General features: G+C 32.3%; 1 protein-coding gene across 16 annotated transcripts in view; it reads right to left on the reverse strand.

Annotated features, from left to right (window-relative positions):
- The window catches only part of LOC139482473 (dihydropyrimidinase-like), a 55,682-nt gene that overhangs the window by 10,544 nt on the left and 31,266 nt on the right, over positions 1-13,872 (reverse strand). For 12 of the 16 annotated variants that reach the window (XR_011654873.1, XR_011654872.1, XR_011654871.1 and 9 more), the window contains 6 exons: positions 10,790-10,863; positions 9,268-9,378; positions 5,977-6,141; positions 4,880-5,022; positions 4,437-4,505; positions 3,055-3,175 (listed from right to left, as the gene is read on the reverse strand). Coding sequence is in view for 8 of the 16 variants with exons in the window: in XM_071266378.1 (XP_071122479.1) it covers positions 3,055-3,175; positions 4,437-4,505; positions 4,880-5,022; positions 5,977-6,141; positions 9,268-9,378; positions 10,790-10,863 (683 nt within the window). In the remaining 8 variants the exon portion in view is untranslated. Of the gene's footprint in view, positions 1-2,102; positions 2,224-3,054; positions 3,176-4,436; positions 4,506-4,879; positions 5,023-5,976; positions 6,142-9,267; positions 9,379-10,789; positions 10,864-13,872 lie in introns of all 16 variants that reach the window. The other 4 variants (XR_011654876.1, XM_071266379.1, XM_071266383.1 and 1 more) reach the window with 1 other exon arrangement.

The raw sequence follows: 13,872 nt of genomic DNA on the forward strand, positions 1-13,872 counted from the left end.
TGTCAGGAAATGCTGAATACAAATAAGAAAATAAGAGTTTAAACATTTGCAAAACCTTTCTCCCCAAGCATAATCTTGACAGGAACTAAAGCATCATAAACAAGAGTGCACACACTGAAATGTCTCGCCTTCTTTACTAATCATTGATATTATGTTGATAGTCCTAAGTATAAAGCTTTATTACAACTGTCACATAAACTTAACATTAACCAAGTAGCTAAACAAAGACCAATGAACCATGAAAATGAGGTCAAGGTCAGATGAACCATGCCAGGCAGACATGTACAGCTAACAAAGCTTCCATACAACAAATATAGTTGACCTATTACTTATTATAGTTTAAGAAAAATAGACCAAAACACAAAAACTTAACACTGTGCAATGAACCGTGCAATTGAGGTCATGGTCAAATAAATCTGCGGGACTGACATATAGATCATAATATATTTCCATACACCAAATATAGCTAATCCTTGGGAAAATAAAATTACATAAAAAGACCAAAACTTAAAAACTTAACTTTGACCACTGAACCATGAAAATGAGGTCAAGGTCAGATGACATCTGCCCGCTAGACATGTACACCTTACAATCATTCCATACAACAAATATAGTAGACCTATTGCATAAAGTATGAGAAAAACAGACCAAAACACAAAAACTTAACTATAACCACTGAACCATGAAAATGAGGTCAAGGTCAGATGACACCTGCCAGTTGGACATGTACACCTTCCAGTCCTTCCATACACCAAATATACTAGCCCTATTGCTTATAGTATCTGAGATATGGACTTGACCACCAAAACTTAACCTTGTTCACTGATCCATGAAATGAGGTCGAGGTCAAGTGAAAACTGTCTGACGGGCATGAGGACCTTGCAAGGTACGCACATACCAAATATAGTTATCCTATTACTTATAATAAGAGAGAATTCAACATTACAAAAATTCTGAACTTTTTTTTCAAGTGGTCACTGAACCATGAAAATGAGGTCAAGGACATTGGACATGTGACTGACAGAAACTTCGTAACATGAGGCATCTATATACAAAGTATGAAGCATCCAGGTCTTTCACCTTCTAAAATATAAACCTTTTAAGAAGTTAGCTAACGCCGCCGCCGTAGCGGCCGCTGCCGCCGTAGCCGCCGCCACCGCCGGATCACTATCCCTATGTCGAGCTTTCTGCAACAAAAGTTGCAGGCTCGACAAAAATTCAGAATTTACAGTAACATTTCAGATATTTACAGTAACATTTCAGATATTTTCTGGCAGAAAATTAAGAATTATTAAGAAACTGGTATTGCAGTTAATCAAGTCTCTTTCCAGAAGTAACACAAGATGACATTAGTGATTCAAATGTGGAGAAAATGTGTCTCCACGGTTGAACACTATCTGGTGACTTACACATAGATAGAAATAAGATACAAGTGGTCAAATCTGAACAGCAGTGAAAATTGCTGAATAATCATTTGTCTAAAATAAGACAGAACCATTTATCTTGTTGCTGACAAACAATAACCCAATTATAATTAATTAGTAAAAAGGACATTTATGAGTGATGGATGTATCACATAATCACAGGGAGGTTGATTCAAAATGTTAGAATGTCTCGATTTGTATATATGGCCCTTAAGGCCTTATGTGAAAGATAACCAGTATTCGTTAAACAGGAAACTAATGACCAATAAATCTAAAAATGCATTATACCTAGAAATACAAAAATGTGGTATGAGTGCAATGAGACAACTCTCCATCAAGGCTCAATGAATGAACATTTGACAATTATAGGTCAAAGTACAGCCTTCAACACCGTGCATTGGCTCACATAAACATTACTAGTATAGCTGTGCACATGAAGCTTGATACCAAATTTCAGGATTTGTTTTTAGATCCTGAGGAAAATCTTTCCAAAATATTGTAGGACAGATGGATGGCAGGAAAGACAAATGTAAACCCATAAACCCCAACCTTAGGAACAGGGGTATAAAAATTCACCGTTAGAAAATAAATAGTAGTTCAGTCTAGTTCTCTTTAGACAGGTTAAGCCCAAAACGGCCATGTTTTCCTCCCTTCATCTGTTACAACATCGACTGTTACCTTCTCTCCTCGCCTCATTGATGACCTTCCCAGCAGTTTTACTCATCACCTTGACGATATACAAAGGACAGTTTGCCTGATTTGCAATAGCTATTGCCCTCGATGCAGCTTCACCTTCAACCTAAGAGTCCAAGGTCAAAAGTTCAATTTTTATTGTAATACAGGATCACTAATGTGTTTAACCTTGTGGCAAGAGAAGTCTATTTTGAATCATTTTTTCCAAAATTAATTGTCTACTTAAAGCTTCTTGAAAGCCAAATGGTTTTGTTTGGTTTCATTTTATCTACAAAAATTAGCTCCAAAATAAACTTCTCTCAATTTCACCAATGCAAACAGGACTCATGCTATTATCAAAACCTTGTTACATTGCTGCCACCAAAATTGTTACATGTTTTAACATAATATCACTATAATATCGAAGAAGTAAAGAGTATAAAATACACTAAAGCTCAGATGAATATTCCATTTCTTCCTGCCTACCTTCATTAACCTGTTTCTTTCTACACGAATTTAGTAAAAAGACATTATGGTCCCAAAATTGTATTTTTTTCTCATTTAAAAGATAATGTATGTTAAAGTCTTATAAATAAAGACAATAAATGGTATGTCTAATCTATAGGATGGTTGCAAGGGTAAAAGAAGAAAAACGAAAAACCTATCTGAGCTGAAGTGTAAATAAGATTGCATGAAGACGATCATATTAAATTCAAGACGCCATTTTTAAAGTGCATTTTGGGTATTTTCAAAATCTAATTTTTAATCATGGCAATTAACAACTACAATTTTCATCTTTAAAGAAAATTAAATTCAGAGACAAAAAGGAATCTAAAATAAAATCACTGATCATGATTTGGCCTGGCAATCATGAAATTTTATTAAACTTGGCGGATAAAATTTACACCAATGACCATATTCGTGCAATCTTGTGTACAAGCATGCAAAGCTTGCTCACCTTGTCGACGAGCTTTAGTGACGACTTTAGCGGCAGATTTACTCATAACATGAACAATATATAACGGACAGTTAGCCTGATTGGCTAAAGTAATTGCTCGATTGGTAGCCTCTGCTTCAACCTAAACAAACAATAATCAAATAAAACAATAAACTAAATACATATAGAAGTGATACTGTAAATTCAGAAATTGTTGCGTGCATTTATTATTGTGTTTTTGTCATTTTAGTCTAAAATGCTATTTTAATTTTGCAACATTTAGAAAAAAACTGTTTTATTCATATTTAAGGCCCTTTAAAGCTTGCTGTTCCATGTGAGCCAAGGCTTGAAGGCCGTACCTTGACCTACATTGTATAATGGTCTACTTTTATAAATTGTTACTTGGATGAAGAGTTAGTCTTTTAATCACTCATACCACATCTTCCTATTTATATAGGAAGATGTGGTATGAGTGATTATGAGACTATAATATTATATAAATCTTCAAAATGCAAGTTTCAATTATTGCAATTACAACCATGTTGCATTTTTCGGAATAATATAATTATCACAATAATTTCTGAATTTACAGAACAAGCAATCAAAATAAAAACATCGAGTGTCAAATGAAAAGCACAGAAATGTATTAGTTGTTCATGTACGTTATTATGTGTTAAACTTCTAACTGAAGGATCTGGCATGCAAATAGATATACTAATATAACAAGAGGCCCTCAAAAGCATGAATCCCTCAACTGTACTTTGTTGCTTTAATCTTTAATTAATTACTATTTTTGCTTTTCCATATATATTAATGAGTGGCTTAAAAATGCCATTTGTCTGTTCTTTGAATCTCATAATTTTTTTAAGCCAAAAAAAAGTATTTAATCCCTATCTTTCATTATCATGATTATAGCCATGCATAGTGACCATGTTTCTCAACGTACAAGGAAATAAAATACAAAATTTATTCTAGAAACTCTGAAACTCATTCAACTTAAATTTGGCTGAAAACGAATTAGCCGTTTCTAAGAAGATTTTTTTAAAGTAAGCAATCAGCAGTTTCTAAGAAAAAGACTGTTTTAAAGTAAGCAAACTAGATGAACAAATTGTGAAAAATTGTCTTCATAGGATAATACTTCCTGAAGTGGTCTGTTGACAATTATTGTCATTGAACTATTTTGTAGATCTTAATTCGCTGAACATATTTTGAAGTTTGGACTGGTCAGATGTTCTGTTAAATTTTTACTTTTATTGGAATTAGTTTATTGTCAGCAAAGTTCTTTTTTTTTTGGCTTTCTATAAAGTATGGTTCTCAAGCATGTACCTGATGGAAGTTATCTGAGAGACATGTGTTGTTCTATATTTTAACCTTCCGACAGAGACATATTTTAACCTACTGACCTCTTCAGGACGGCACATCTCATGAGCTTCTGGACCTGTTATACCGTGCTGGATCATTTCTGAGGATTTCTGTAAAAAAAAAATACAATCTGAATTTCCCAATTGTCAAATTATTAATGTGCAAATATATATAAGATATTTATACCGCAACCATGCAGTCAAAAGTTTTTAGAAAATAACAGCATCGTATCAGGGTTAAAATTTTGTTTATTTCATTCCAGTAAATCTTGCATTTTTACTTGTTCTATACATCTAAGAAATAATTTCATTTTCTGAGACAAACTCTATTATTTTTTATATAATTTTACTGGTCATTCAGTCCAGCAATGCATAATATATCACTTAACTAGACCAAACCAATTTTTCCTGGCCTTTGACCTATGACTGGCAACCTTGTGATTGAGTGCTCATGATAAGCTTTTAAATGACTGATTCTTAATTACCTCTGCTATTAAATGTCCATTTTCAGCATGCACCATACCCAAGGCACCTAATTCTCGACATCTCTTAAATACTTCATATAGTTCGTTATCTTCTAACATAAACACATCTTTATATGCCAGGAACATTTTAAATGAATTTATACCTGAAAAAAAAAATCATTTAGATAAAATGAATTATAATGAAAGCTTTCTTATCCATTTTTGATATAGCAAATGTACACTAAAATTTACACAAGTCCTTTCAATTATAATTGGTGCTGGGCAAAGTTGCAGGAGAAAGCAGTTTAAACAATTGTGACTCCAACCTATTTGTGATGGGCACCAGTGAACATGTAAACCACCCAACATTGTGTTTGTTACAAGTCAGAAGCCTGTAATGCAGTGGTTGTCATTTATTGCTGAATATCATATTTATCTCTGACTCATTGTTTTAAATTGAGAATGGAAATGGGGAATGTGTCAAAGAGACAACAACCCGACCATAGAACAGACAACAGCAGAAGGTCACCAACAGGTCTTCAATGCAGTGAGAAATTCCTGCACCCGGAGGGGTCCTTCAGCTGGCCCCTAAACATATATACTAGTTCAGTGATAATGAACGCCATACTAAACTTGTACATAAATCAGCCGTTTCTTTTCTCATTCAATTTGATTTACATTTGTCATTTCATTGCCTTTTGTTACTTGTTGTGCAGTATGGGTTTAGCTCGTTAAAAATTTCTCCATGGCCTCACCTTACAACACTCCTTAGTTAGAACCCTGCAATAAGAGGTGGTGGATGTTTTATCTGTCATACCTATACTGAGGTTTTGTAACCTATTGTTATTTCATCTTTCATCAAACAGTACCACAAACTCTTAACATTTTACACATCAGATACCGAATAGCGGGTTATTTTTTGCGGGTGTAAAATTTTTGCGATTTTCATTGAAAAAGGTGTATAAAATATTTTGGCGGATTCAAATATTTACTAATACCTTTTGCATGTACACTTTTAAATTGGCGGAATTTATTTTGGCAATTTTGTTCAATCTCCTAAAATTAGCAAAAATTTACACCCCGCGAAAATAATCCGCTGTACGGTATGTTATAAATACCTTTTTCTTTACAAAGTATATCCATTTCTTTGGCGACTTCTGGACTCCACCATGTGACACATGAATGTAAGGCGTAGTCACAACATACTTTACTGTCGGCCCAATTCCTCCATTTATCATAGGCCTCTAATAAGGAGACATTCTTCTGGTCCAACACAAAATCAACTGAAAAAAACAGTAATTTTTTGTCACTGGACTCAAACTAAAGGCACTGTGAGCAATACATTCATAATGCAACACAACTATAATTTGAATTTGAAATTACATAAGCTGTTATAATTTTCAGATACAACATGTACAATGTATAACTCCAGAAAACTGACCAACTTTTTCCCTTTTAGTTTGAATGAAACAGGAATTTTCTATACTATCATGTTTGGATATTGGTTAATGAAAATATATTTCATAATTATCTTTGTCAAACAGAGGAATTATATGAATATATCGACAAAATTTATTATCAACAATTGAACATGTAAATTTTCCCTTTAATCCCTCTGCTTAATAGTTTTTAAGATCTGAAGAAGACAGGGTGTGATACTAAAAAAATAGGGCAATACACAACAATGCAATGACAAATGATTGGTGGTTAAACACGACTTTCAGCACTATTGTGGTTGGTTGATTTTTATAAGTGGAGAAAAAAGCATCTTATTATTAAACAAATTAATCTAAACATAATTGTTTTTACAATTCAATTATGTTTCTTCCTGCTTCAATGCCTGAGAAAGTTTCCTTTTTGATGGAGAAAAAAATTGTATGTCAAGATAAATATTTTTCCTATCTGCGTTATACTAGCAAAATTAAATCATTGCAATATTTAACCAATTACTTTCATTTATACTGCACTCGTTCTATTTGAGCAGTCAAAATGCTTTGACCGTATATTTCTATGTCATATACAGTCACTGACCTGATATCACTTTTCCTCGTGAATATTTAAATAGAAATTGTCGAAATTATGTTTAATTATTCATACGACCTCTTCAACCTGTTCTTGTTTTCAATGTAAACAACGATGATTTAACGACTCAAACTTGTTTCTTTTGCAATTTTTGGGAAAACATATTTCACTTTTTAATATTTTTTTGTTTACAACCTATAAATCATTATGTTTTATGTTTACTGTTGATATTTTAGTCTGCAACGAATTTGTTCACCATTGATTGCGGTAATGATCGATGTACATTTCATCGTGTTTTATATTTCTCCGTCTGTGTGATATGAGGCCTTTTTAAAGGGGAATTTTCCCAATATTTAAATTAAAAAAAATAACATTAACACAATAAACAACAATTGAAAATATTTTTTTTTTAGATTGCAGTATAAAGACAATAATTGTGCATTGACTTGACATATCAATGATATAAGGATTCGGCCCGAAACGGGGAAAATGCTCGGCACAGCCTCGCATTTCCTCGTTTCTAAGCCTCATCTTTATATCGTTGATATGTCAAGTCAATGCACTATTATTGTCTATCTAATAGCCCAAAGATTCAAGAATATACCATTTATTTCATTTAGTTGATTTAATGTCCATATAAAAGCCGGAAATAGAAAGCCTACACAGAAGGTATCCTTACAAAAATATTCTTTAAATGACATACAAAATATTGTTTAAATGACATAAAATAAACTTTAATCATTTCAGATTTCCAATAATACTCAATTTGAAAATCATTTAAGGTGTGTCATTATATCAAAAAGAAAATGTACAAAAATCACTTTAAGTCAAGTTAATGTGAGCACACTATGAACATGAACAAATGCTTGATGTTTAAAATTACACAAAAACAAATATGACTTGAAATTTTATGTACCATGGTTAATTAAGCATTTTTAAGGGAACATGCCCAAAAACTAAAGATGTCCTATAAGGCAAAATTAGTTCTGTTTTCTGTCTCTGTATATTATGTATATAAAAATAAAATAAGATGTGTTATGATTGCTTAATGTTTGGTTCAGCATTGTTGAAGTTCAGACTATCTCCCTATAAACATGACTTGAAAAATTAAAAAAAAAATTATTCTACCTAGCTACCCTTTTTATTGGGAGGATACAAGTGATTTTTTTTTAGGGGGGGGGGGGCTTTTGCATCAACATTATGTTATAGTAACAATACAAATATGTGTGTTCTGTATGCAATAAGATGCCAAAATGAAAAGATTTATATTGAGCGCTTCAAAAGAAAATTCATAGGGAATGCATGTTATATCCACATTATATTTGAACTTCTTTTGCTTTCTCAACCAATAAAAACTGCATGCTGTCACGAAATAGCTTGAAAGTGACTAACACCAACAATCTATCAATATATTTAAACTTTGACCAACAAACAATTGAGATCAAACACACAGTTGTAAAGAGGGCATAACCCTAGAACAGTAAAAATTATGTCACTAAAATTCATACTTGATCTGTGATTTGTGGTAATGAGCATTGTGTATAAGTTTTATATCATTGGGTTGAGGCAAACTAAAGTCAGAGAACGGAAACAAAAAAAATCACCAATTTTTCTATTTGTAAAGGGGCATTTCTCTGGAATGGTAAAAGTGACATCACCAAAATTCAAACTTTACCTGTTTTTTTGTGGTAATAAGCATTGTGTATAAGTTTTATAACATTTGGTTGAAGCAAACTAAAGTCAGAGAACGGAAACAAAAAAAATCACCAATTTTTCTATTTGTAAAGGGGCATTTCTCTGGAATGGTAAAAGTGACATCACCAAAATTCAAACTTTTCCTGTTTTTTTGTGGTAATAAGCATTGTGTATAAGTTTTATATCATTAGGTTGAGGCAAACTAAAGTTAGAGAACCCAAACCAAACATTCAGCAATTTTTCTTATAGTAAAAAGGAATATTACTTGAACAGTAAAAGTGAAGCCACCAAAATTAAAATTTTTTCTGCGTTTTGTTGTAATGAACAATGTGTATAAGTTTTATATCAAAAATATATATATAGCAAACAAAAACAATTTTGGGAACTGCAGGCCTAGTTACGGAAATACATGATGTACAGACAGACAAGCTAAGGATAAAACTTAATGCCCACTTCGCTATAGGCATAATAAATTAAAAACATATATATACAAGACTTATACATGTTATAAAGGCCCAAACTCCAAACAGCATTATCGTTTGGGTCATACTTCCCTTTTAAAGAAGTGTAGCCAGATGTCACCACTGTTTCAGAGTTTGATAAAGGCCAGAGGCTCCTGACTTGGGACAAGCACAAAAATGAGGCGGAAAGTTATGAATCAGTTTAGAATTATAGAATTCTACATGACTTACTGATCATGGTGGTACCTCCAGCCAAAGCTGCCTTTGTTCCACTGTAAAAGTCATCCACAGCATGTGTACCCATAAACGGTAACTGCATGTGTGTATGGGTGTCAATGCCACCTGTAAAATAAAAAATAAATATTGTAAATTCAGAAATTATTGCGATGTTGTATGGGTGTCAATGCCACCTGTAAAATAAAAAATAAATATTGTAAATTCAGAAATTATTGCGATGTTGTATGGGTGTCAATGCCACCTGTAAAATAAAAAATAAATATTGTAAATTCAGAAATTATTGTGATGTTGTATGGGTGTCAATGCCACCTGTAAAATAAAAAATAAATATTGTAAATTCAGAAATTATTGCGATGTTTTAATTATTGCAAAAAATGTGACAAAGTTATTAACGCAATACTTCAAAATTTCAAGTTTGGCTATTAAACAGTATTTCTTTTCAAAATCGCTAAAATTAAAATTGCATTTTTAATACATGTAGTCTTAAATGACAAAATCGCAATTTATAATGCAGGCAAATTTTTTTTTAATTTACAGTAGAAAAGGATCATGTGAAATGGATACTGATTGTTATGAATTCCTTGTATACACATGTTAGTTTTAAAACAAATTCTGGATTCTGAATGGTGTAATATTGGACATGTGACTATTAAATGGAGACAGGTAAATTCTGAACTTATTCTGAATGTCTTTTTGGGGGATTTTTCATCATAAAGCTAGAAATGCATTAATCATGTTTATAATATATATAGCAATCATAGAGCAGTGTAATTTTAATGACTAAATTATTCCGGCTAAATCTAAACAAAGGAGTAGGGTAAGGACCGATTTTTGCCTCAAATTTCAGGTTCATCTGACGAAAGATTTTGACCACTTTTTAAACACTTAAGTGTCTATTTCATTTGAATCAATTAGTTTATGTGAAAGATTTTAACTGATTTAGTCATTAAAAACGATCCGATTCAAGCTTAAATATTAAAAATCTACCAAATATGCCGATATGGTTTTTGTCAAAAATGAAAGTGGCCGCATCCATGTTCATCCTCAACCTTTATATATGTTATGTATTATCATGAAATACAACTTACATTTCAATATTAAGGATGAACACGAATGCGGCCACTTTCGTTTTACACGAAAACCGTCTAAAATTTAACTAAAATGCTAGAATTGTGAAGATTTCAGTAATTTAGCATGACTTAATGGTGCTAGTACCCGATATATGTGCATTGTATTGTCAAAAACAGCCCATATTTATGTAGCAGAAGCATTCTACTGTCCAATAAATAACTAAACGTTTACATTTTAACAATTTTGTAAAACTGCCATATTTGTGGGCCAAAATGGGGTCTTACCAGAACTATTGAAGCAAAGGGCAAACTTACTCCTTTCCATTAAACTTCAATGGTTCTGGCCCCTTACATGGTATAACAAGTTTGCCCTTTGCTTCAATAGTTCTGGCCCCTTACCTGGTATAACAAGTTTGCCCTTTGCTTCAATAGTTCTGGCCCCTTACCTGGTATAACAAGTTTGCCCTTTGCTTCAATAGTTCTGGCCCCTCCAGGTATAACAAGGTTGTTGCCAATTTGTCTAAAAAATAAATATATATATGTTATTCATGGTTATGGTTATGTTTACTATCTAGCTTAAGTTTAAGGGCACAGTAACCTTCTGTTCTTTTAGTGCACCCTCTGCCTTTTGAGTCCTGTCCTTTTGAGTGCAGCCATTTTGAATTCGGCCCTTTTGAATCTTGCCATTTAGAGTTTTAGCCCTTTTGAATCCTGCCCTATTAAGTTTTAGTGCAACTTTTGGAGTCCTACTCTTTTGAGTCCTGTCCTTTTCATTTTTACTTTGTAAAAAATTATTTAAAAAAAAAACAAATTTTACTTAACATGCTTAAAGAAAAAGATAATTAAAACACAAAAATACTTTAAATTGAGCAAAATATTCATTATCTATAAATATATGCACGACCAAGTTGTTCAACCAGATATTGTTTTAAATGAGGTGGAAAATGTCTAATTATCTCAGTGGATGAAAATAACTTGACCTTTTAATTTGATATTAAGGTTAAACAGTTTAAGTTGGCTCTAGTTTGACAAGACCACTGGATGTTTATTTTTCATAATTTTTCAAATGCCACAAAATTGTCTTCACACATTATAAATCTTGTAAAACAAAGAGATGTGGTCTGATCTACTAGTCTAATTGACATGAATTCAAGCAACTATAGCTCAGTGTTACACCCTTCAACAAGAGGAAAACCCACAGCCTATGGTAAGCTATAACCTGAGACATGTACAGGATTCGTGACATCATCAGAAGCTATCCAGGACAGATGGTTTTATTACTGTTGTGTAATATCATGAATATTGTCACTAAATCCCTTCAACTTGGAGGAAAACCAACACCCTATGGTAAGCTATAACCTGAGACAGAATTCATGACATCATGGGATGATATCCCTTCAACAATGAGGAAATCTCACAGCCTATGGTATTAGTTATAACAGGCCTTATAACCTGAGGCAGAGTCATGACATCATCATTGGACAATATCCAGGACAGATGGTTTTATTACTGTTGTGTAATATTGTCACAACATCCCTTCAACAATGAGGAAAACCCACACCCTACAGTAAGCTATAACCTGAGGCAGAGTCATGACATCATCATTGGACAATATCCAGGACAGATGGTTTTATTACTGTTGTGTAATATTGTCACAACATCCCTTCAACAATGAGGAAAACCCACACCCTACTGTAAGCTATAACCTGAGACCAGAGTCATGACAGATTTCATGACATCATCGGATGATATCCAGGACAGGCTGGTTTTGTTACTGTTGTGTACTATTGATTTTGAGTCATGTCTGTTATTCTACAGACAGACTATTGATTCAGACTGGAATAAAACTGCACAGGGATTCCATCCCATATATATATGCCAAAGATGTAACAAGTTCTTAAAATATGATATTGCATTCATTTGGTCAGCACAATTATAGACTAGAAATTTTTCTGAATATTATATATGTAGTAATTTTATTGCTCATTGCATTGAACATCAATAGCAACCAGCCTCCAGGTATAGATTATGATGTCATGAATATTTACATCTGGAAAGTTGGTTCACACAAATTATTTCCAAATTTTGAGGCATTTATTTAACATGCCTTTTGTACCATTCAAAATCATTATAAATTTGAGAATGGAAATTGAGAATGGAAATTGGGAATGTGTCAACGAGACATATGGTTATATATCATGTATACTATCAACTCATGTTATATTCCATATTTGAGCTGTAATTTTTTATGTTTGATCATTTACCCATAATTATGGATCCTCTATCTGGATAAGAAATGTTTGTAAATTGTAATTTAATTCTATGAAATAGATTATCTTAGAAAATGTGAAATGTTGAAAACACTTTTTCTATAACATAGGCTAATCCATAGGGACCATGCCCCTCTTTTATGGGGAAAATTTGGTGAATTATATAGGGAATCACTGAAGTATGACTGTAGCCAGTCCCCCCTTATGGAAATCAGTGCCCCTCTCTTATAATAAGTTCTGGAACTGCCACTATATAAACAAAGTATATATATATATGTACTTGACATTGTACACATGTCCCTCTAAGTTCTTACATGTTGGTTATTGTGGGGTTTATGTTTTACTTTGATATATGTACATGGTTTTTTTTTTATTACATATACATTTATACCTCTTTGAACTGTTTTATCTTTTACCATGATAAATTGAACTATTAAGATTGTAAATTAACTATGTGTAAATATTTGTTTTTGATTGTATAGTATATGACTGCTTCACAAAACTTATACTAACAACTATTTCTATTACAAAAAAAAAATTAAAATTTTCAAAAGAATGTGCTGTGCTGATCACAACACTATCTATACAAAATATATTGTACAGAACTTGTTATGCATTGATCAAAACATTATAATACAGAATAAACATGGACTTCATAAAAAATTTCAAGCATTAGAAATTATGAAAATTCCATACTTAAAAATTATAATTCCAAGTTGAAATAATAGCCTGTTCTTACTCTTTTTAAACAAAGAATTTAACATTATGATTGAATATATACAGATACACATTTCAGAATGAATCTCTTGAAGAATAATCAGTATTCAGTGAAAAATCACCAACCAGAATGATTTTTGGCCTTTAGTAAATTGTTGTCCTTTTTCTGCCTTAAGTATGTTAAGAGGATTGCAGTGAGAAAGAATTTTTCTCATTATTGAAGCTGTACGCCACGCAGCCGCCTTTAATTTCTTACATCCACTTCATTTGAACTTGAGTGGATAGTTGTCTCATTGGCAATCATACCACATCTCCTTATATTTATTTTGATTCTATGTGTACTCCGACATAAAATGTGTTCACAGAATATCATGCTACTAAAATTTTAAATAAGGAGAAACACTTTTTATAAAATCCTCTTATATATATATACAACTAAAGCCAATTGTCATAGTTTAAACCAGTTGGACTGAAACCCCAAACTATTTTAGATCCCAACAAACATATTTTGTCTTATGCTGTTGGCCAAATAAAGCAATATA

The sequence above is a fragment of the Mytilus edulis genome, chromosome 7, assembly GCF_963676685.1.
Source record: "Mytilus edulis chromosome 7, xbMytEdul2.2, whole genome shotgun sequence".
Lineage (NCBI taxonomy): Eukaryota > Metazoa > Mollusca > Bivalvia > Mytilida > Mytilidae > Mytilus > Mytilus edulis.